General features: G+C 36.2%; 1 protein-coding gene and 1 non-coding gene across 2 annotated transcripts in view; one reads left to right on the top strand and one right to left on the bottom strand.

Moving 5' to 3' along the window:
* Positions 1–19,873, bottom strand: part of LOC123316842 (matrix metalloproteinase-2-like) — a 141,657-nt gene that overhangs the window by 57,446 nt on the left and 64,338 nt on the right. The window contains exon 2 of the mRNA XM_044903095.1: positions 5,720–5,985. Within this exon, the coding sequence (XP_044759030.1) occupies positions 5,720–5,985 (266 nt within the window). The remainder of the gene's footprint in view (positions 1–5,719; positions 5,986–19,873) is intronic.
* Trnak-uuu lies at positions 5,612–5,684 on the top strand. The gene has a single exon. It is a non-coding gene; the product is annotated as a tRNA-Lys (tRNA).

Genomic DNA, 19,873 nt, shown 5'->3' on the forward strand with positions numbered 1-19,873 from the left:
ATAGCGAAGAACTTTTGTGAGCTTTCAGTTCACTATTGAAGTAAGCCAGAATACTATCTTCTGTCGATTTTACAATTTTCTTCGTTTTACACCACTCGTTATAAGCCGCATACATATTTTCATAAGCACTTTTAGATTTAGTGGGTAAGAGAGATTCTTTGGCGCTTCGGCTACATTCTCTACGCTTTCTTCTCCAGCACTATCTATTTTTTGGATTATTATGACGTTTGTCACAAAATTTAGGAAGTAAACAACTTACTAAGGTAAGAAAATCAAAAGCACACTTAATGTTTTTCAGTAATAAGCCATTTCAGAAAATAAAATTTCTGCATTGCAGTCGAACATAAAGCTCTGTATGCAACTCGTACATAATTAGGCTTTATGGACTTGCCCAAGTTATTGGCCTCGCTCGCTTTGCTCGCTCTGCCATAAACTTTTGGACTCGTCCATAAAGACCTAATTTATGTACTTGTTACATAAATAGCTATTATGTTCGACTGCATCATAAACACTTCATTTATGAATTCGTTTAGTGTCCATAATTGACTACTTTATTGGACACCACTTTATTGGACTCAACTGTCACTATCATTCTGTCAAGTAAATATACTAGATGCAAATAACACTTTATTCAAAGAAGAAGAATTGAACTTCGACCTTAAAACAAAAGTATGAATAACGATTCTAAGCATTAGTGTGGTAGTGAATATTAAAAACACATTCTTTGTTATCATAAAAATGCATGCCTCAGGAAGTCGAGCTCGAAGTAGAAGCACAGTTTTCGATCTACAATACTCTTGATGGCCCAATATTCTGGTGGCAACACTCATTTTAGTACTTTCCGATTCATCTATGTAGTCCAAAGCGAAGAACTTTTGTGAGCTTTCAATTCACTATTGAATAAGCAAGAATACTGTCTTCTGTTGATTTTACAATTTCCTTCGTTTTACACCACTTGTTATAGGCCGCATACATATTTTCATAAGCACCTATATTTTTACTGGGTAAGAAAGATTCTTTGTCGCTAACGGCTAAATTTTCTACGCTTTCTTCTCCAGCACTATCCATTTTTTGGATTATTATGACGTTTGTCACATAATTAAGGAAGTAAACAACTGTGTTTACTAAGGTTGCTAAAGTCGCTGGTTACTAAGGTAAGAAAATCAAAAGCACACTCAATGTTTTTCAGTGATAAGCCATTTCAGAAAATAAAATTTCTGCATTGCAGTCGAACATAAAGCTTTGTATGCAACTCGTACATAATTAGGCTTCATGGACTTGCCCAAGTTATTGGCCTCGCTCGCTTTGCTCGCTCTGCCATAAACTTTTGGACTCGTCCATAAAGACCTAATTTATGTACTTGTTACATAAATAGCTATTTCCATGGAACTTGGTTTTAACATAGTAAAAAGAATTCAGAAAGATGACCTTGATTGTAGTCCTCTCCATAATTTTCGCCTACGAATTACTTATTTTTGGTTGTATTTGCAGCGTTTTTTTTCTGCCTCATATCCACGTCGAGAGTGAACTCACTGTCTCGCCTCAAAATTACCTGATCCAATAAAACCGACGGTCGGAAAAGGTGGAAACGAGGTGCAACGTTTACCAGATTCCACGAACTCCTAGCAGCAACCTTGTCTCCGTCATCTCCGTACTGTAAATCCATTTCCTCCTTCAGGCCGTAAGCTATTACCAGATATTAGCAAGTCTCCGCTTCATAACTAATTCACTTAATGTTCAATCTCAGTTTTATTTCGCAGTCATTTAGGGTCCTCTGCTTCCCCTTCTTCTTCTCCTCGCGCTCCTCCAGATCGGGGCCGACAGGAAGGCAGGCGGTTTTTTCGGGCTCGACAAGGGGGTTTGACGGAATCCGTCAGGATTGATTCCAGGGCGATCAGATGACATTCATTTAGTGTGGAAATACATGAAATCCCTTTCGAACTAGTGGAAGTGTTGCATATACTAATAGAAATGGAAGAGCAAGAGCTACAACCTTCGCACAAGATCGGCTGTTACGGTTAACTGCACGACGAAATCTCTTCGCCACATCATACCGAATATAATAGCCAATTTCGAACAAACAATCTGGAATAGGTTGTATCACTGATGGGTGAATGTGGAAGTGGAGAGAACGTAGACCAACTACTCTTTTTGGTGGCTCAGGATGCGTTTGTGGAGGCATTTGTTTGAATGGGCGAACAGATCTTATTATCCTCATTAACGCAGCCAGACCAAAGATGTATTGGACATGTCTGATCTGCAATGTTACAGCATTACACAGCTTACCTGACCCACCGCAGACACAACAACAGGTCGCCAATACTTTGATGGATACTTGGCAAAACATTCTTCAAAATTCCATTGATATCCTCATTGACACAATGGTAATTAGAGTAAGAGCACTACGAAAAGTCAGAGAAGTGATGAACCTTGATTTCAAGGTGTTCATAGACGTAACAGAAGGATCCTTTTTATGCCTGCAGATTGAATCGGGTAGAATTCTTAATTTGTTAATTTCTCTACTAAGTGCTAATGCTGTCGCTCTAAAGCAGTCTTGGTTACGGTTGTAGACAGCTGTTGTAAACACCTAACTTAATACCTCATCAGTACCTATACAAATAAAGATATAACTCCTTCAAAATTGAAGAAGATTTCCAATTTTACCTGAGATCAGTGAGATCTATAAACTTTTCCGAATGTTAAGTAGTTTGTTATGGAGAATAGAACTTATCACAATCAAACTCATCACGAAAAAATGCCCATATGGAACATTACTGACATTTCCGTTAAACTCCGAGGTCTGCGGGAAGAAACACACGACTTTCAATGAAGCCTACTAGTTGTGGAATCTACGATGCTTAATCGGCATTTACTCGAGTGTCGTGGAGACCTAGTGGATTTTGAAGATAAGATGGTGGAAAGAAAAAAAGGTTCTATGAAGTATGCACTTTCAGCGGTGGGGAAAGCGTCTGCAGGCTTCCAAAGATGTAACAAAATTATCAGATGTAAATACTCGAGCATGTCAGATTAAGATACTGTATATGCCTACGTGTTTCTGATAATAAATTCATGTTAATCTGAAAGTTTGCGTGTTGGGGCTGGACGTACAAGTAAGAGTTGAAAATGGTATAAAAATTTTTTTCGAGCGTGTCAGATTTTTAGAGGATATGTCAATTGGACCCAAAGGAAGCTACTTTCAAATGACTGACAATTCGCACGTTGGATGCAAGGTCTCAGTGGTCCAAAAATCGTTACTTGTACATACTCGAGCCTGTCAGATTTTCATACAGATAGTTAATCTCTGTGTTGCAGACATGTCGACCCATTAATCTGACATTAATCAGGGGGGTTTTCTCAACCTGACAGTTTGAAGATGATAAGGGATTTTTTTTTGAAAATATCTCCCTTCCTATACCGCTGATCGCTTTTATATTAATTATGAAAGTTGTAGATAATAATATTCTATACAACTTTTGTCTGAAGCAATTTTACATACTATAAACCGTTTTCGAGTTAGAGGGCCATAAGGGAGAAGAGCTTAGCCACACATGCGAAAGGCCAAGGTCAATGTAGAAACTCAGTCAAATGTATATTCATCGCCATATATCTCAAAACCGTTCAAACGTAGAAAAAATTGCTTCGCACAAAATTCGCAGAAAATGTGCTCTACAACTTTTATAATAAATACGAAAACAATTTGAAGCCTAGGAGAGGAGATAATTAAAAAAAACTGTGACATTTATGGCCAATTTTTATTATTTTGACTTGCTGAAACTGTCAATTTATAATTTTCCCGTAATTCTTGAATCATTAGATCTTGAATTTTGAATTTCCTTCTTGGGCTCCCCAACTATTCCTGGGTAATGGTTAATGCCATGAATTCAACTTTTTGATAATATGCAAGTTTGAGGTTGGATCTCAAAAAAGTCGGTGAATATTAACTCAATATTATCTCAATATATACATCAAATTACAAATTACCAATCATAAATTGAATCGAATACAAAATTCGTAGCAATCTTTAAATTTCGAATTCTTCCAAAAATGTCAGTTCCTGATTATGGACTCCTAAAATGGCTGACTACTTATTCAGACTGTAGTTAAGCGCCATCTTGAACACTGGAATCACTATGTACAATTTGATTTCGTCAGAAAGCGTATCTCCACACAAAAATCATCTAGTATCAATTTTGAATAGAATCGAAGCATAAACACATAAAATCTTTCAATGTTTTGTTTTGAAAAAGCCATTTTCTTTTTTCACCGCAGAACATCCAAATGTATAGTCATTAGTCATCGAATTCATCAAAATCTACCCAATTTAATCCCGATGGAATGATCATGGATACTTGCATAAAGTGGATATAGTTGATTATATTGAAAGGTCGAAAAATGTTTCTTCAATCTAAATGACCCACAGTGAAGCAATTATCAATTTAATCATTGAGTCAAGAAAGAGAAAAAAAATAACTTTGTATTGAATCATAATCCGAGCCAAGTCCGAGCCACGTCCGAAGCCAGCCATCTCTAAAAAGGTAAATTTACGGGCTTACTAGTTTAGAGGGCTAAGAGCCTAGGTTCTCCTGTTTACGGCCATATCTCTACCACTCCGACAATGCCAGATGTCATCATTGTTAGCTAAATGAGACATCCAGGCCCGGATCTACGAGTTTTTCTGACCGGGGCAAATATTCATGATGGCGCCCCCCCCCCTCCTTCTAAGGTTCGTAGGAAAGTCCAAAATTTCCGATTTTCCATCGACCATAACTTGAAAAGTAATTTTTTTTTAAAATATCTGTTTGCATATTCGTGTTCTACGCCCTCGAATTAGTGTACAGAATGAATTCGGTTTTGATCGGAGACCAAAAATATTCTTCAGAAAACCGCCCACTTTGTATATAATTCATTTTGTGAAAACATTTAAAAAAATATCAATTTCGTGAAACTTTTCTATAAAACATTTTTTTGTACCTTTCTTAGTAACAAAGTTGAAGGGGGGCTCAAATTATGGTGAAAAACTCGGTACATCTATGAAAAATTTGAAAAAATTTCGATCTTACCGATTTCCACCAAAATTGGTGTTTTTACTAAGGCATAGATTACGAATATGCAAACAGAATTATGCTGAAAGGATTAGTTTTTATGTTATGGTCTAAAGAAAATCGGAAATTTTGGCCCTTAGTTCCAGATGAGAAGGAGATGAGTCGGCAATTCCCCAGGCAAAGAAATTACTGCTTGCGACGCAGTGTAAACATATCAGATCTTTCAACCTATTTCACCCAAGTGTGGCGGTCATTCGTAGATGACTGAATAATATGCAGTTAATTCATCCCTCATTGATTTTAAAGATTTTAGGCATAGTGATCATGTTTCCATTCTACAGTTTCCATTTTAGCACTAGGAAATTAATTTTTTCCGAGAAAATCAAAAGTAAAAAATTTTTAACTTCTGGTTGATTTTGGCGCCCCCTTAGGCTGGCGCCCGGGGCAAGCGCCCCGCTTGCCCCCCCCTAGATCCGGGCCTGGAGACATCGAGAGAATGTCATGCGAGTTAACTTTAACTCACTCAATACACCGCGTTCTTCCACTATAGACTACTAACCTAATATGTAGCCCGGGTAGCTCAGTCGGTAGAGCATTGGACTTTTAATCCAAGGGTCCAGGGTTCAAGTCCCTGCTCGGGCGTAACTTTTTATCGAACATTCATATAAACAACTCACCTCCATGTTAAATCGAGGTAAGGCCACTTCTCTCCCTGCAAGGTGAATCGTTTCCGTCTTCCGGAAGTCTGAATAATTTTATCCGGAAGTCCGCACCGCGGCGTCCGTAACAACTTCACAGTGGCGTCATCTAAACGCCCGGTAACGGGAATGCCGGCGAATTGTTGGAGTTCACTCAAACTAGTTCGAACAGATTCCTCGGTCCTTAGGGCGAAAGCGCCATCTCTCGCTTTCGGTAAGTACCCGAACCGCATCAGGTAATTTTGCTGTAAGGAAAAGTTTGGTTAGTAAAAGGGGGAAGAAAACTGCAGGGGTCTTAATGCGTCGGTCCCAAGACCTAAGGAGGGAATCAACCTGATTGGCAGATGGCATTCACGTGATCCTATCTGCCCTTCAGATTGGTTCCTGTATACCCGCGACAAGAACTCTCCATAAATTAATACCTTTAAAATAGCGTCACGAGATGTCGCAGAGTGAAAGGTTAATCGATTAAAATAGGTTCAAATATGGAAAATAATAATTTATGTCATTTATTATTATAATTGTACAACAATGAGACGGCAGAACACTATTTTTCACTCGCGTTTGTACACATAAGCAGCAAGCATAATTTCAACCGTAATTTCTGAAGAATTACAGCCTGATTAGTTACACATGTGTAGAATGGACACACGCGTGTCTACCATAGACTTATTACCCCATATATACGGGTGTATACGCCCTTTGGTATCTTTCTGTCTGAAAATAAATTGAAGAATACATTTGTACGAATAGCTCATGTATCAAGTCGTCATTTCAAAAAAGGTTTCTTTGATGAATAATAATATTGAGGACATGGAACAATTAATTGATTAATATAAATATGAGATATTGAAAGAATGTATTATATAACCATAAGGCTTGCAATTGAAAAAAGAGAACAATTAATTGGGAATAATATAGAATATACCAGTGTCATAATCTTTTGCAATAAGTATTGACTATTGGATCTCCTTAGTCCTTTCAACACGAGAGTCTCAATCCCAACACTCAGATATATTATGATTCATATGCCTGCAGGGGTAGAAATCAATAAAGACTGCTTAAGCTGTTAAAACGATGTATATGCCACGATAAAGAGTGGTAACGGAAGTGAAAGAAATTCTATGGACCTCACATCAAACACCGGATACCTAAACGATAAGTTGATTGTGATAAGGGATGACTGAGGAAGCAGAGATAAGATCCGTTCAAATGTTACCTGAAATAGCGCCCCTATCCAAAAATCTTAGGGGTAACTTGAGACACCAGATCCCGCAGACAAACTAGGTACAGGAGATTTGAAGGCCTTACATTACACACGCAAGAGCATTTTTCCGAATTTCCTATGAATTTCAGGATGCATCAAAAATTAACGATCTGAAACTCAAAAGATTCAATAAACATAGCTGCCGATCAAGAAACTTTTGTTCAGAATTGAAGAAAATTATATAGTAAAAGATTCATAAACAATAAAAACCAATAAAACAATAAAAACCATAAAACAATAAAACCAAAAATATTGAAAAAGCAAGAGAAATTAAAGACAAAAGAATGAAAAGTTTGGAAATAATAATTCTGCAAGTCTGACAAAATATAAAATCAGGTATACACTACCTGAACAAGATTCCAGTATTCGATTGAAAAAATTCGATGGGATTTAATGACAGCTCTATAACCGTAAGAGCTAGCTCAAAAACTAGTTCGGTCTAGTTGGCAGATCATTTCATTGATAATATGATAATGAACTTTATGCTTCTAAATTGTGTCAGGTTATTAAATGACACAGGCTTTGCCTTTAGTGGATTTCCTCAGGTTTATCATTCAGATCTTAAAATTATAACAACCTTGTAGATTTCAGGGAATGAACCTCATTATTATTACTAATATGAGAGACTTTGAAGATCACTTTCATTCCGCATATTTTAAAGAGGAAAAATTTTCCAATATGGAATGAATCACTTTCATAAAATTTTATAAACCTGTATTCAACTGAAAATGTTCCGAAACTTTTTCAACTAGTGGATAATCTAAATACCCGTACCACAGGCTTCTCAAACACCTTCACAAATAAGGCTGTGCCACTACTAGTAGAAGTTAATTGGTAAATATGAAGTAGTCATGGAAATTCTCATAATTTCCTTATTTCCCGAGCATCTTCTCGAAGATCCGGAATTCAAGTGATCTCCAAAATCTCTCATAACCTGACACAACATAAGAGCATAAAGTTCATTATCATATTATCTACCTGCCAACTAGACCGAACTAGTTTATGATCTTTTTATTGAAAGAACAATCAAAGACATAACGTATGTTATATAGTCTGAATCAGAAAAAAATATGCGACTGGAATATGTAAAAATATCACTGAAGTGGCCTTGATTACGCTACTGCATGCCACATGAAAAAGTGTCTGTAGAATGTAACATTTGTGTATCGATATCACTGATATTTTACGATATAGAGGCATCGGTACGAAGAGCCGAAAAATGAGTTTTCACTTATAAGTTGAAAACAAAGAAGATAGACGGATGCGGTTTTGGCCATTAACAATATTTTGAAAATCGAGGTCGGAAACGTGCCATCCATTTTTCCCTAACTCTTACGGTTACAGAGCTGTCATTCAATCCCATCGAATTTGCCCACCCTGTTTATAGTATTAAAAGTTGTTTTTGCGATAAACGGTATTATATCCACTGATTCGAAATTCTAACAATTTTCTTCTATAAATACGATAATTTTAAGGGCATTCCTTACTTATGGCGCCAATCTGTTGACGTACTTTGTCAATAGTTAGATAAAAGTTCAAACAAGCGTCTCTATTGCTAAGACTTAGACGATACTATCAACTAACGATGTTGTTCCAGTGGATTAGACGAACACTGAACAGACCTACAAAAACCGCGGATGAACATACCGCGCGTAAATAAGTCTAATTTGTCATTTTATAAAAATATTATCAGACGGCCGCCGATTTAACCTTCCGTAAAGCCGTTAAAGGAGACCGAAAGAAATTCTCTCGGTTGCAGGCGGTGAATGCGAATAGAGTGCGCTTGTCACAGTTAATCATCGGCTATTTTAAACGTTGTCACGCTCGTTTTGCACCGCGGTTGATTCGATTTATACACTTCCTTTCGGCTCTGGAGACTAATCAAAATAAACAGCCGGACCGGCCTTTGCAAAAGCTGGAGAATTATTTTGTGTAACGTTCCTTCACCCCTTTCTACGACTATACAGGAAGAGTTAGAATTTGTCGAAACCTGCTATACCTGAACCGAAAGATTTGCATACGGCGACAATGAGGGTGTTATATGCAAGGTGAGTACTTGACTAGTACAAATATTTTAACAGTAGATTCTTGAGGTCAAAAGAAACATTTTTTTCCCATACCATTTTTTCCGATTCGGACCTGATAAAAAGATATAGTCATTTTAAGTTTTCATAATGAGCTATGCCAGCCCTAGAGAAACAAAATTGCCTTCAGAATAACAAGCTGAATCTATGACTCTACCTACCAGTGGATCTTTTAAACAGAGTTGCATTCAGCCAAAGTACACAATTTTCCGAAATCACAGATATTTTTCATTTTTCACACATATTTTTTAATTACTCAAAAACGGCGTATTATACGGGAAAATACGAAGAATACTTCTATTTTTTCTTCAAACGATTAGATAATAAAAGCTGTGCAGTTTTGGTTTGCAGTGCAAGAAGAAGAATTTTTTTTTAAAGGTCCTGTGTCGTTGTAGGTTTGCTGCAATAAATGTATCCAATTAAAAGGAGAATATGCTGAGTAATAAAATATTTTGACACTTAAATTTTGTTTGGTTCTATAGTAGTCTAAGAATTTTTTAATATATCCTGGTATCACAGATATTTTTTATTTTTGAACATCAAATAACTCGAAAACGGAGCATTATACGAGAAAATAAGAAGAATACTTTCATTTCACAAAACGTTCAAATATTCATCAGCTAGCGTCCAACTTAGTTTCAAGAGTTGGGTTCTTAGAATTTTTGGCATTTTCATGCTATTTAATGGTCATAATGAGAAAACTGGAAGACGTGGGTGATATCTTGTAATCGAAAAACATTAACCAAATAAATGAAAAACTATATTCCGAAATTCATCTCATTCGATGAAACAGTTTGTGAGATAGAACTAAAAATAAAAAATTTTTAAGGTTTTTCAACAGCCTGTATCTTTTGAACCGAACCCATTCAGAAAAAATGGTATGGTAAAAAGATTTTTCTGTTGACATCGAGAATCTACTTTTAAAATATTTCTACGAGTCAAAGTCAAAGACTCAGTAGAGGTGGGTAGATAAACATGAAATCTCATGGTCGGTTTACGCAGAGTTCCTAAGAACTAAAATCTTAGGAAAAACAATATCATTGGTAGATTGCATCAGCGTGATTTTCATCTATATCAATTAGATTGGCTCCTTCTTTAGGTCTTAGTTCTTAGGAACTCTGCGTAAACCCAATACAGGATAGAACAGAGCATTAAGACCATTCAGTAACTGCATTCAACAATACATGATTCACACCACTAATTTCTCACGCAAAAATTGATTTTTTTGTAAGGAAGTTGAAGGCCTGATGTCAATGCGCCTGGTTTTTTCAATCTAATTTTTTTTGTCAATAAAAATATGTAGAACTAAAGTGCCTATAAAACATAATTCTACAATATTATCCCTAATAGCACACAACGTCCTTGGGACGTCCAATTCATGTCCATTTAACGTCGGAACGTCCATGTACTTGATTTGTATGTCCTTTGGACGTCCGTTTCCGGACAGTTTTAGGACGTCCAAGATGGATATCCATTGTTAGTCCAATTTATGTACAATGTCCGTATCGGATATCTATTGGATGCCCGTGATGGACATAATACGGACCATATGACACATGTCCGCATCATGTAGTCCCAAAATGGTCCCTGACCGACTTAATACATGCAATGTCAAATATATGTCCTTACTGGATATCCATTAGTTGTCCGAGATGAACATAGTACGGACCATATAACTTGTACATATATATTACATGGTCCGTATAACGTCCATGACGGACACCTATTGGATATCCGGTAGGGACATCTTTTGAATGTCCATACCGGATATTCACTAGGAGTCCGTAATGGACGTAATATGGACTAAATAACATGTATATATTACATGGTCCGTATAACGTCCATGACGGACACCTATTGGATATCCGGTAGGGACATCTTTTGAATGTCCATACCGGATATTCACTAGGAGTCCGTAATGGACGTAATATGGACCAAATAACATGTATATATTACATGGTCCGTATAACGTCCATGACGGACACCTATTGGATATCCGGTAGGGACATCTTTTGAATGTCCATACCGGATATTCACTAGGAGTCCGTAATGGACGTAATATGGACTAAATAACATGTATATATTACATGGTCCGTATAACGTCCATGACGGACACCTATTGGATATCCGGTAGGGACATCTTTTGAATGTCTATACCGGATATTCACTAGGAGTCCGTATATAAGGGACGTAATATGGACCAAATAACATGTATAAGTTACATGGTCCGTATAACGTCCATCACGGACACCTAGTGGATATCCGGTAGGGACATATTTTGAATGTCCATACCGGATATTCACCAGGAGTCCGTAATATGGACCAAATAATACATACATGTATATCAATGAACACCAAAATTTAATATTATTTTTCACTAAACTCCATTTTTCCGCTTTGTAGTATATGAATATCTTATGAATATTATATTATGTATAACGTTATTACTTGAGTAATTACTATTATAAAATAATCTATATTTGAGTTTCAAGATTTCAGTTTTTATTATATGGTATTTCTTTATTAATCGACTACTATTCCATAAATCAGTTAACAATATAATGAATATGTTCCTACAAGTAGATATATCGTATGGTCTCGGTAGCTAGGACGGTTGCACCGAGGACTCAGTAATGCGGTGTCCCCACGTACTCGCGAGTTCGAATCCGGGCCAAGTGTAAAAACTTTCTAGTAAGTATGGATAAAAATGAGAACAACACAGAAAAAATACCATCTGCGTCTGAGTGTAAGACATTGGGTTATAGGATATTAAAATTCTAATAGATAGGATAGCCAACGTCGTGGTAAATTTTTGTACCGTTGAGATTGCTAATGATGGTCCCAACGGGATATCCATTGGACGTCCGCGATGGACGTCCGAATTCTGTTCAAAGTTGTGACATTTGTACGTCCCTCGGATGTCCATAGAACGTCCATTGTACCAGAAATGGACGTCCCATGGATGTCCGTAATGTCCGAAGAGGACGTCCTATGGATGTCCATAGGACTACTTTGTGCTATTAGGGATTGTATTAAGCCCGAGAATTCTCTAGAGAATTTACTCGAGAATTCATGCGCCGTGAATTATTTACCGTTACATACGCACTTTCGGTAGAATTCACTGTTCAGTTGCATACAAAATAATCTCTGCCGTTTTCTAACCAAAATTTGGTAGATAATTCTCCAGAGGATTCTCGGCTTTAGGCTACATAATTTTTCATATACATATTGCAAAATTTATGGGTTTGATAGGTGAAGAAGTAACGCTGGAAACTATACAGGGTGAGTCTTTGACTGGTACAAATATTTTAACCGTATATTCTTGAAGTCAAAAGGAATCCTTTTTTCCCTCACCATTTTTTCCGAATCGGCCCTGATAAAGAGATATAGCCATTTTAAGTTTTCATAAAGTGATATGTCACCCCTGAAGAAACAAAACTTCCTTCAGAATAACGAGCTAAATCTATGACTTTAAATAGAGTTGTATTCAGCCAAAGTACCCAATTTTTCAAATTTCACAGATAATTTTTAATTTTTGAACATCAAATTACTCGAAAACGACGCATTATGGGTACGAGAAAATATGAAGAATACGTTTATTTTACAAAACGTTCAAATATTCATTGGATAGCGTCCAAGAGTTGGGTTCTTTGAATTTTTAGTATTTTTATGGTATTTAATGTTCATAATGAGAAAACTGGAAGACGTGGGTGTTATCTTGTATTCGAAAAAGATGCATCAAATAAATGAAAAACTATATTCCAAAATTCATTTCATTCGATAAAACCGTTTGCGAGATAGAACTAAAAATAACGTTTTTTTTATGGTTTTTCAACACCCTGTATTTTTGAAACCGTGCCAATTCGGAAAAAATAGTAAAGAAAAAAAGTGTTTCTTTTGTCCTGAAGAATTTACTGTTGAAATATTTTTACGATTCAAAGACTAACCCTGTATATGAATTGGTGAAAAATATTCAACATACATCAGCTAGTTTACCAACATTCAATAAAGAGTTAGAATCATGACGTCAATGTTTAATAAGGGATCTTATCGTATATTCAATGAGAAATAAGAAACATTACCTCAACGTTGTACTTTAACGAAACTATTCGACAGCCCGTTACTGAAGCAACCAATATGAAACGTATATTTTTCGTTTCCCGTCAACGTTTATTCCATAGGAGGTAAAAAACGAAGAATTACGTTTTTTATCGTTAACATCTCGACTGGACTTGAACTGAAAGCATGAAGCCAGTAATTGGAAGAAATTTGAGAGCAGAATACCAATGGAATAATAAATTTTATTGTACTGCATCAACTATTTACGAGATTATGTCTTATAATCTCTGTGAAGCAGTAGACATAGAAATTTTTTTCAATTAAATACAAATTAATGTTGAAGTTCGATCCAAATTGATCAAATTTCAAGTGTTAACGTTAACAACCCCAATGAATTTGAAATACAACTTCAACATATATCAGTGCCAGAGGCAAACATCCGTTGTTTGTTTTCTTAGCGGCTCCAAGCATTACAACATTAAAATTTAGCGAAGGCATTCAAGTTCAACGGAAATGCCACATTTCTGGCGCCGAGTGTCTTTGTCCAATTGCATAGGCGTGCGTTGTCCCCCCTGATAAAATTGAGGATAATTTGATGAAGGGTCATTGGATTGAAGAGCTACGAGTGTCATGCGCTCCCCCTTACAGATTGTGATTATGCTTTCCAATAAGTAACGTGATGCAGCGATGATGGTTTGTTTGTATACATAGTATATAGGGTGCTAGCTTCAGAACGTATATAGTGGGCCTTCGACTCTTTTCAGATTTTCATTCAAGTAAGGCATCATAGTGGGAAGAATTCAGCTTAGCACAACTCTAATATAATACGTTTAAATATGGCAGTAACTCAAATTCAACCATACGAGGATATATTGAAATTTTTTTAGCCTACTAGCCTACTTAGCCCTCTGAATTAGATACATTTATCACAGCGAACCTGCAACGTCTCTAGACCTTTCTTCTCGCTCTGCCAACCAGACCTCCACAGCTTTCATTACCTCCTCGTTGGAAGAAAATTTTCGACCTTTTAAACTTTTTTTCAGTTGAGGAAAGAGATGATAGTGGCAGAGATACTGTCTCTGATAATGGGATGGAGCCAAATCTGGTGAATAAGTGTTGTGTTCTAGTAATTAGAACCCTACATCACAAATTTTTTTTTTATGGCGACATGAGATTTGTGTGCAGGGGCGTTGTCTTACAAAAACAAAACACCTTTGTAAAGCTTTCCGCGTCTTTTCTCTCTAAATTTTTCCCGTAGAGTGGTCAGTAATGTCGAATAGTAACCTACGGTTATTGTTCTACCATTATCCAAAAAATCAATCATGATTACTCCATGGCAATCCCTAAAAACTGAAGCAAGAACATTTCCAGCAGATTTTTGGACACGAAACTTCTTTAGGTCATGGAGAACCAGAGTGTCGCCATTCCATCGATTGTTGCTTTGTTTCTGGATCGTAGAAATGTACCCAAGTCTTATTCATAGTAACAATTCGGTTTAAGAAGTCTACATCGTTTTCAAATCGATCACAGATCGAACGCGATGCTTCTTCCCTTGCACGCTTTTGGTCAACATTCAAACAGTTGGGGATGAATTTTGCAGCAATTTTTCTCATGTCCAAGTTGACGTGAACTATATGATGATGGCGTTCGTATGAAATATTAAGTGCTTCAGATATTCGTTTTAGCCCACGGTCTAATAAAATTATGTCATGAACTGCATCGATATTTTCGGGGACGACACAAAAACTGGCCTTTCCGATCGGTCAGCATCTTCAAAGGAAAATTTACCTCTTTTGAAGCTTGCAGTCCAATTTTTCACGGTCGCATACGAAGGACATTAATCACCAAGGGTATTAAGCATATCTTCGTAAATCTGCTTACCTCTTAACCCTTTTAAATACAGGTACTTGATGATGGCTCGATACTCTAATTTTTAGATTTCCACAATTTCGGTGGACATCTACTTTCTTTTAATTTATTGCGTAACTCTGGTTTAGTTTTTTGACCTCAAACTTCACACTGACACTTGAGTTATTGTTCGTTCCTATGGTAACGCAATATTTTATTATGCATAGAACTGGTCTAGGCTAACTAGATATTAATACATCTTTACAATACACTTTACATACGAATGCATACTTTTTTGATCTCATGTCATACAAAACAAATTAGTTTTTCGAAAATATATACATATGTATGTCTATATATTACTTACATCTCCAAAAGGCAGAATCAACATAAAACTGAAATAATCACTAACTACAGAGTCTCATATATGTATTATTCTATGAATGATGTAGACATGAAATATTTCAATACATTTTTATAGTAAATGTTATAGAATAAAATGAATTTTCATAAATTTTTTGCTCTAGGTAATTTCTAAAAAGAAGCTTTGCCAAAAATATAGGCAACCAGTGGATGTAAACGAATGGTCCTATTGCCTGGCCAGCAAGATCACCAGACCACAATCAGTTGAATTTTTTCATATGGGCATATGTTAAAAAATAATATTTCATACGAACGCGTTTATCCACAGCCTTCTTAAACGAGATAAAGACGGCTGTGGTTTATCATATAGTTCACGTCAATTTGGACATGAGAAAAATTGCTGCAAAATGGATCCCCAAATGTTTGAATGTTGACCAAAAGCGTGCAAGGGTAGAAGCATCGCTTTCGAACTGTGCTCGATTTGAAAACGATGTAGACTTCTCAAAAATTGTTACTATGGATGAGACTTGGGTACATTTCTACGATCCAGAAACAAAACAACAATCAATGGAATGGCGACACTTTGGTTCTACAAGACCCAAGAAGTTTCGTGTCCAAAAATTTGCTGGAAAAGTTCTTGCTTCAGTTTTTTGGGATTGCCATGGAGATGATTGATTTTTTGGATAAGGGTAGAACAATAACCGGAGATTACTATTCGACATTACTGATCACTCTACGGAAAAAAATTGAAGAGAAAAGACGCGGAAAGCTATCCAATGATGTTTTGTTCTTGCAGGACAACGTCCCTGCACACAAATCTCATGTTGCTATGCAAACAATTCGGGATTTAGAGTTTGAATTACTAGAACGCCCTCCTTACCTATTTACCAGAATTGGCTCCATCCGACTATCATCTCTTTCCTCAACTGAAAAAAAGTTTAAAAGGCCGTAAATTTTCTTCCAACAAGGAGGTAATAAAAGCTGTGGAGGTCTGGTTTACAGAGCAAGAAGAAACATTTTTTTGAAAGGTCTAGAGACGTTACGGGTTCGCTGTAATGAATGTATCCAATTAAGAGGAGAATATGCTGAGTAATAAACTATTTTGACATTGAAATTTTGTTTGGATCTATAGTAGACTAAGAATTTTTCAATATATCCTCGTAGGTACTAGATATTGAATAGGATGAAACCTATTTCCTTTAAACGATAAATGATCGTAGCGTGACTTGAAAAATGAACATTTTTCGCAGGTATCTTGATTCTAACTAATATTCATAAATTCATCACTCTCTCGTCATGAAAAAATTAGAAATTTTTAAGTTGCTCAACTTTAAAGGAACTACTCAGATTCGTTGAATTGAACTATAAAATCGCAGTTGTCTCTGAAGTGAACAGAAGTATACAGATACATTTATCTATATTGGCGTGAAGAGAAACAGAAGGTTATCGAATAATGGGCCTATGAAAGATGCAGTGCACATAATTTTCCAACTCGAGCAGGGATCATGACTCTATCACCAATTGGAATACGCCCACAGCTCCTTCTTAATCTGGATCTACGCCTAGTAGTCGCATCCAGTCAATCTGAAGGACTCACGCTTATGAGGAAATGCATATGAGTTCGGATGCGACCAGTTTCAAAACAAAAATTATGTAATTAAACGGTCGTTTATATCGCAGGAAGCCTTGATCTCCGATAAATGGAATCGAGCGACCTTTGGCATGTCTTCGACAAGTTCTAATAAAAGTCGGCAGATAAATACGTGCTTCCTAAATTGACACAGGATGAGTCAATAGCGTAGAGGTTGATAATCGTGCTCCACTTTCGTGCAATAGCGAGGTATGAATCTTCGAAATGAAATGGAATATGGGTAGATAGTGTTGGTGGCCAAGCTTTTCGATTTAATAATCAGATGATAAGCCTTCATTATCGAGGACGAATTACACAAGTGTTTCCCATTTTCTCAATGATCAGAACGGTTGGGATTTATATAATTATTTATTTATTTATTTATTTATTTATTTATTTATGATAACTATACTGCATTCACATTTATTTCAGCAGTCGGTTGGCCATGAAATAATTTTCTCAAGTTTTTGTAACTAGAACGGTGTCAGGTTGGCACTCATGGAATGTCGTTAATGTCATAAGGCCGTTGCCACAACTAATATCAATTTTTATTACGAAAAATGCCGAAAGTGATTGAAAAAAGAAACAGGATTTCAGGAAGTGCTATTTAGAATTCAGGTCCGCTCATTCAAATAGTTATACCCTGATATTATAAAATCCACAATGCGTCAGACGGTAACGAACATATCCAATGTAAGAGAATTTATACCGGGTGTCCCAGAGCTTTTAGGCCAGCAGATATCTCAGTTACCTGCGGAAAAAAAAAATTGAAAAAAATACTTGTCGTAGGAGACCATACGCTCTTTCATGCAGCATAGCAAAATCCACCCCCTGACAAACAACCCCTGAGAAACAACCCCTAACTTTTGTTTTTCAAATGGCACCCCCATGTTTGTTTGGCTTCAACTGACAGCTCTTTTTAATTCTCAATCAATGATATATCATAATATGTAGTTGTAAAGATAGTCACTCGATAAAATTGAATTCGTTAGTGGGTACTGTTAATTGGACTGATCGAATTAGTCCACATTGTAGAGACAAGAAAAAGTGGATGTTGAAAAAAAAGAGTCAATAAAATGTTAGAACTTTTTGTGCTGTGTTTTATTCCTACGGTATCTGGATGACAACAACAACAACAATGTGGACTAATTCGATCAGTCCAATTAACAGTACCCACTAACGAATTCAATTTTATCGAGTGACTATCTTTACAACTACATATTATGATATATCATTGATTGAGAATTAAAAAGAGCTGTCAGTTGAAGCCAAACAAACATGGGGGTGCCATTTGAAAAACAAAAGTTAGGGGTTGTTTCTCAGGGGTTGTTTGTCAGGGGGTGGATTTTGCTATGCTGCATGAAAGAGCGTATGGTCTCCTACGACAAGTATTTTTTTCAATTTTTTTTTCCGCAGGTAACTGAGATATCTGCTGGCCTAAAAGCTCTGGGACACCCGGTATAATGTTTCTTCTGAATCTAAACGAATTTCCTTCTATTGGGAGACCCAATAAAGTGGTGGCATTTGAGAATTTTATGTTTGAGTGAATTAACGCGAAATGTTTACTACAGGATTTTCGATGAATGTCATCGTAGAATAAGTTCCCGAAAATCGATTTTTCTATTTTTCATTTGACTTGTCCTATACATTGTCAATGTCTTAAGGTACCAATAAATACCTAATTATTATTATTATATCAATGCATTAAGATGAACAGCCACAAATACGCGCCAGTTGTCCTGCTAATTGTTTATTCATGTGAAATTTTTGTTCAAAGGTGAAGTTTATCTTGATTGAAACTTCCCTTAATTCCTTTTACTTATATTGATGCAAGATGATTTTTGTTAAAGAATTTAACATTCTTGTAATTATCTGTTAATTCCTTCAGGAGATACCCATTCCCAACCACTGCATCATATGCATTTCATCTTCGGGTTAATATTTTTGAAATCTACAACTGATGTAACGTATTCAAACTTTAGCCAAAGAAGATAACGAACATTAACTCTCCTCTAGCTAGTGCATATTGAGATATTATACTTATCTCTTGTATTTTCCATGCAAATAACTGGATTTGGTATGCCTTCAATCAGTTTGTATAAACTTCAATTATATTCGTCACATATTTTCCGAAGAGATTCGACATTGTGATAAAATACGTAATAACAGAAACTTTTACGTAGAACGGGCAACATAGCGTTGATTTAAAACCCAAAAATATTTTGACAAGCATCATAACCCCACATTTTCGAACTATACAGAGTGAAATGTGTAAAATTTCCATGGCCAACCGACTGCTGAAATAAAAGTGAATGTAGTATAGTACAGGTTACAGCCAGGTGGTCTGATGTAATAAAATATTTAACATCTTAAAATGTCTTTTTCATATCAGACAGACCTGATAGTCATTGTCCTTCGGCTGTTACCAGTTCATATTGATCCAAATAATGGTAATAACCCTTGGAAAGAGTACGAATATTATGCTCATATCCAGATGACCGATAAATCACAAATACCCTCGACAGGGCAGCTTTGAGTTTAATACCAGGTCGCAAAATACCTCGGATTCAGTTGAACAAGAAAGGAATCCCAGTATCTTTCGAAATACTCGTAAATAACTTCGAGGTTGTGTGATTTGTCATCCTACAAGACGGATATTCTCGGAGAATGCAACATTTCAAAGGAGCACGTGATCTTTCACATCGAGTAATATATGTATGTAAGATTTATGTATACGCATAAGTTGGCATAGTTTGAATCTCTTTTTCTTGTTCTTGTTCATAAAAATTTGTTATACAGTCTTTGGAATTTTCAAACTTTATCTTCTGTGTCTCAATGAGTTCTGCTGTGACATTCTGATATTGAAAAACGTAGAAAACATC

The sequence above is a fragment of the Coccinella septempunctata genome, chromosome 7 (genome assembly GCF_907165205.1).
Source record: "Coccinella septempunctata chromosome 7, icCocSept1.1, whole genome shotgun sequence".
Taxonomy (NCBI): Eukaryota; Metazoa; Arthropoda; class Insecta; order Coleoptera; family Coccinellidae; genus Coccinella; species Coccinella septempunctata.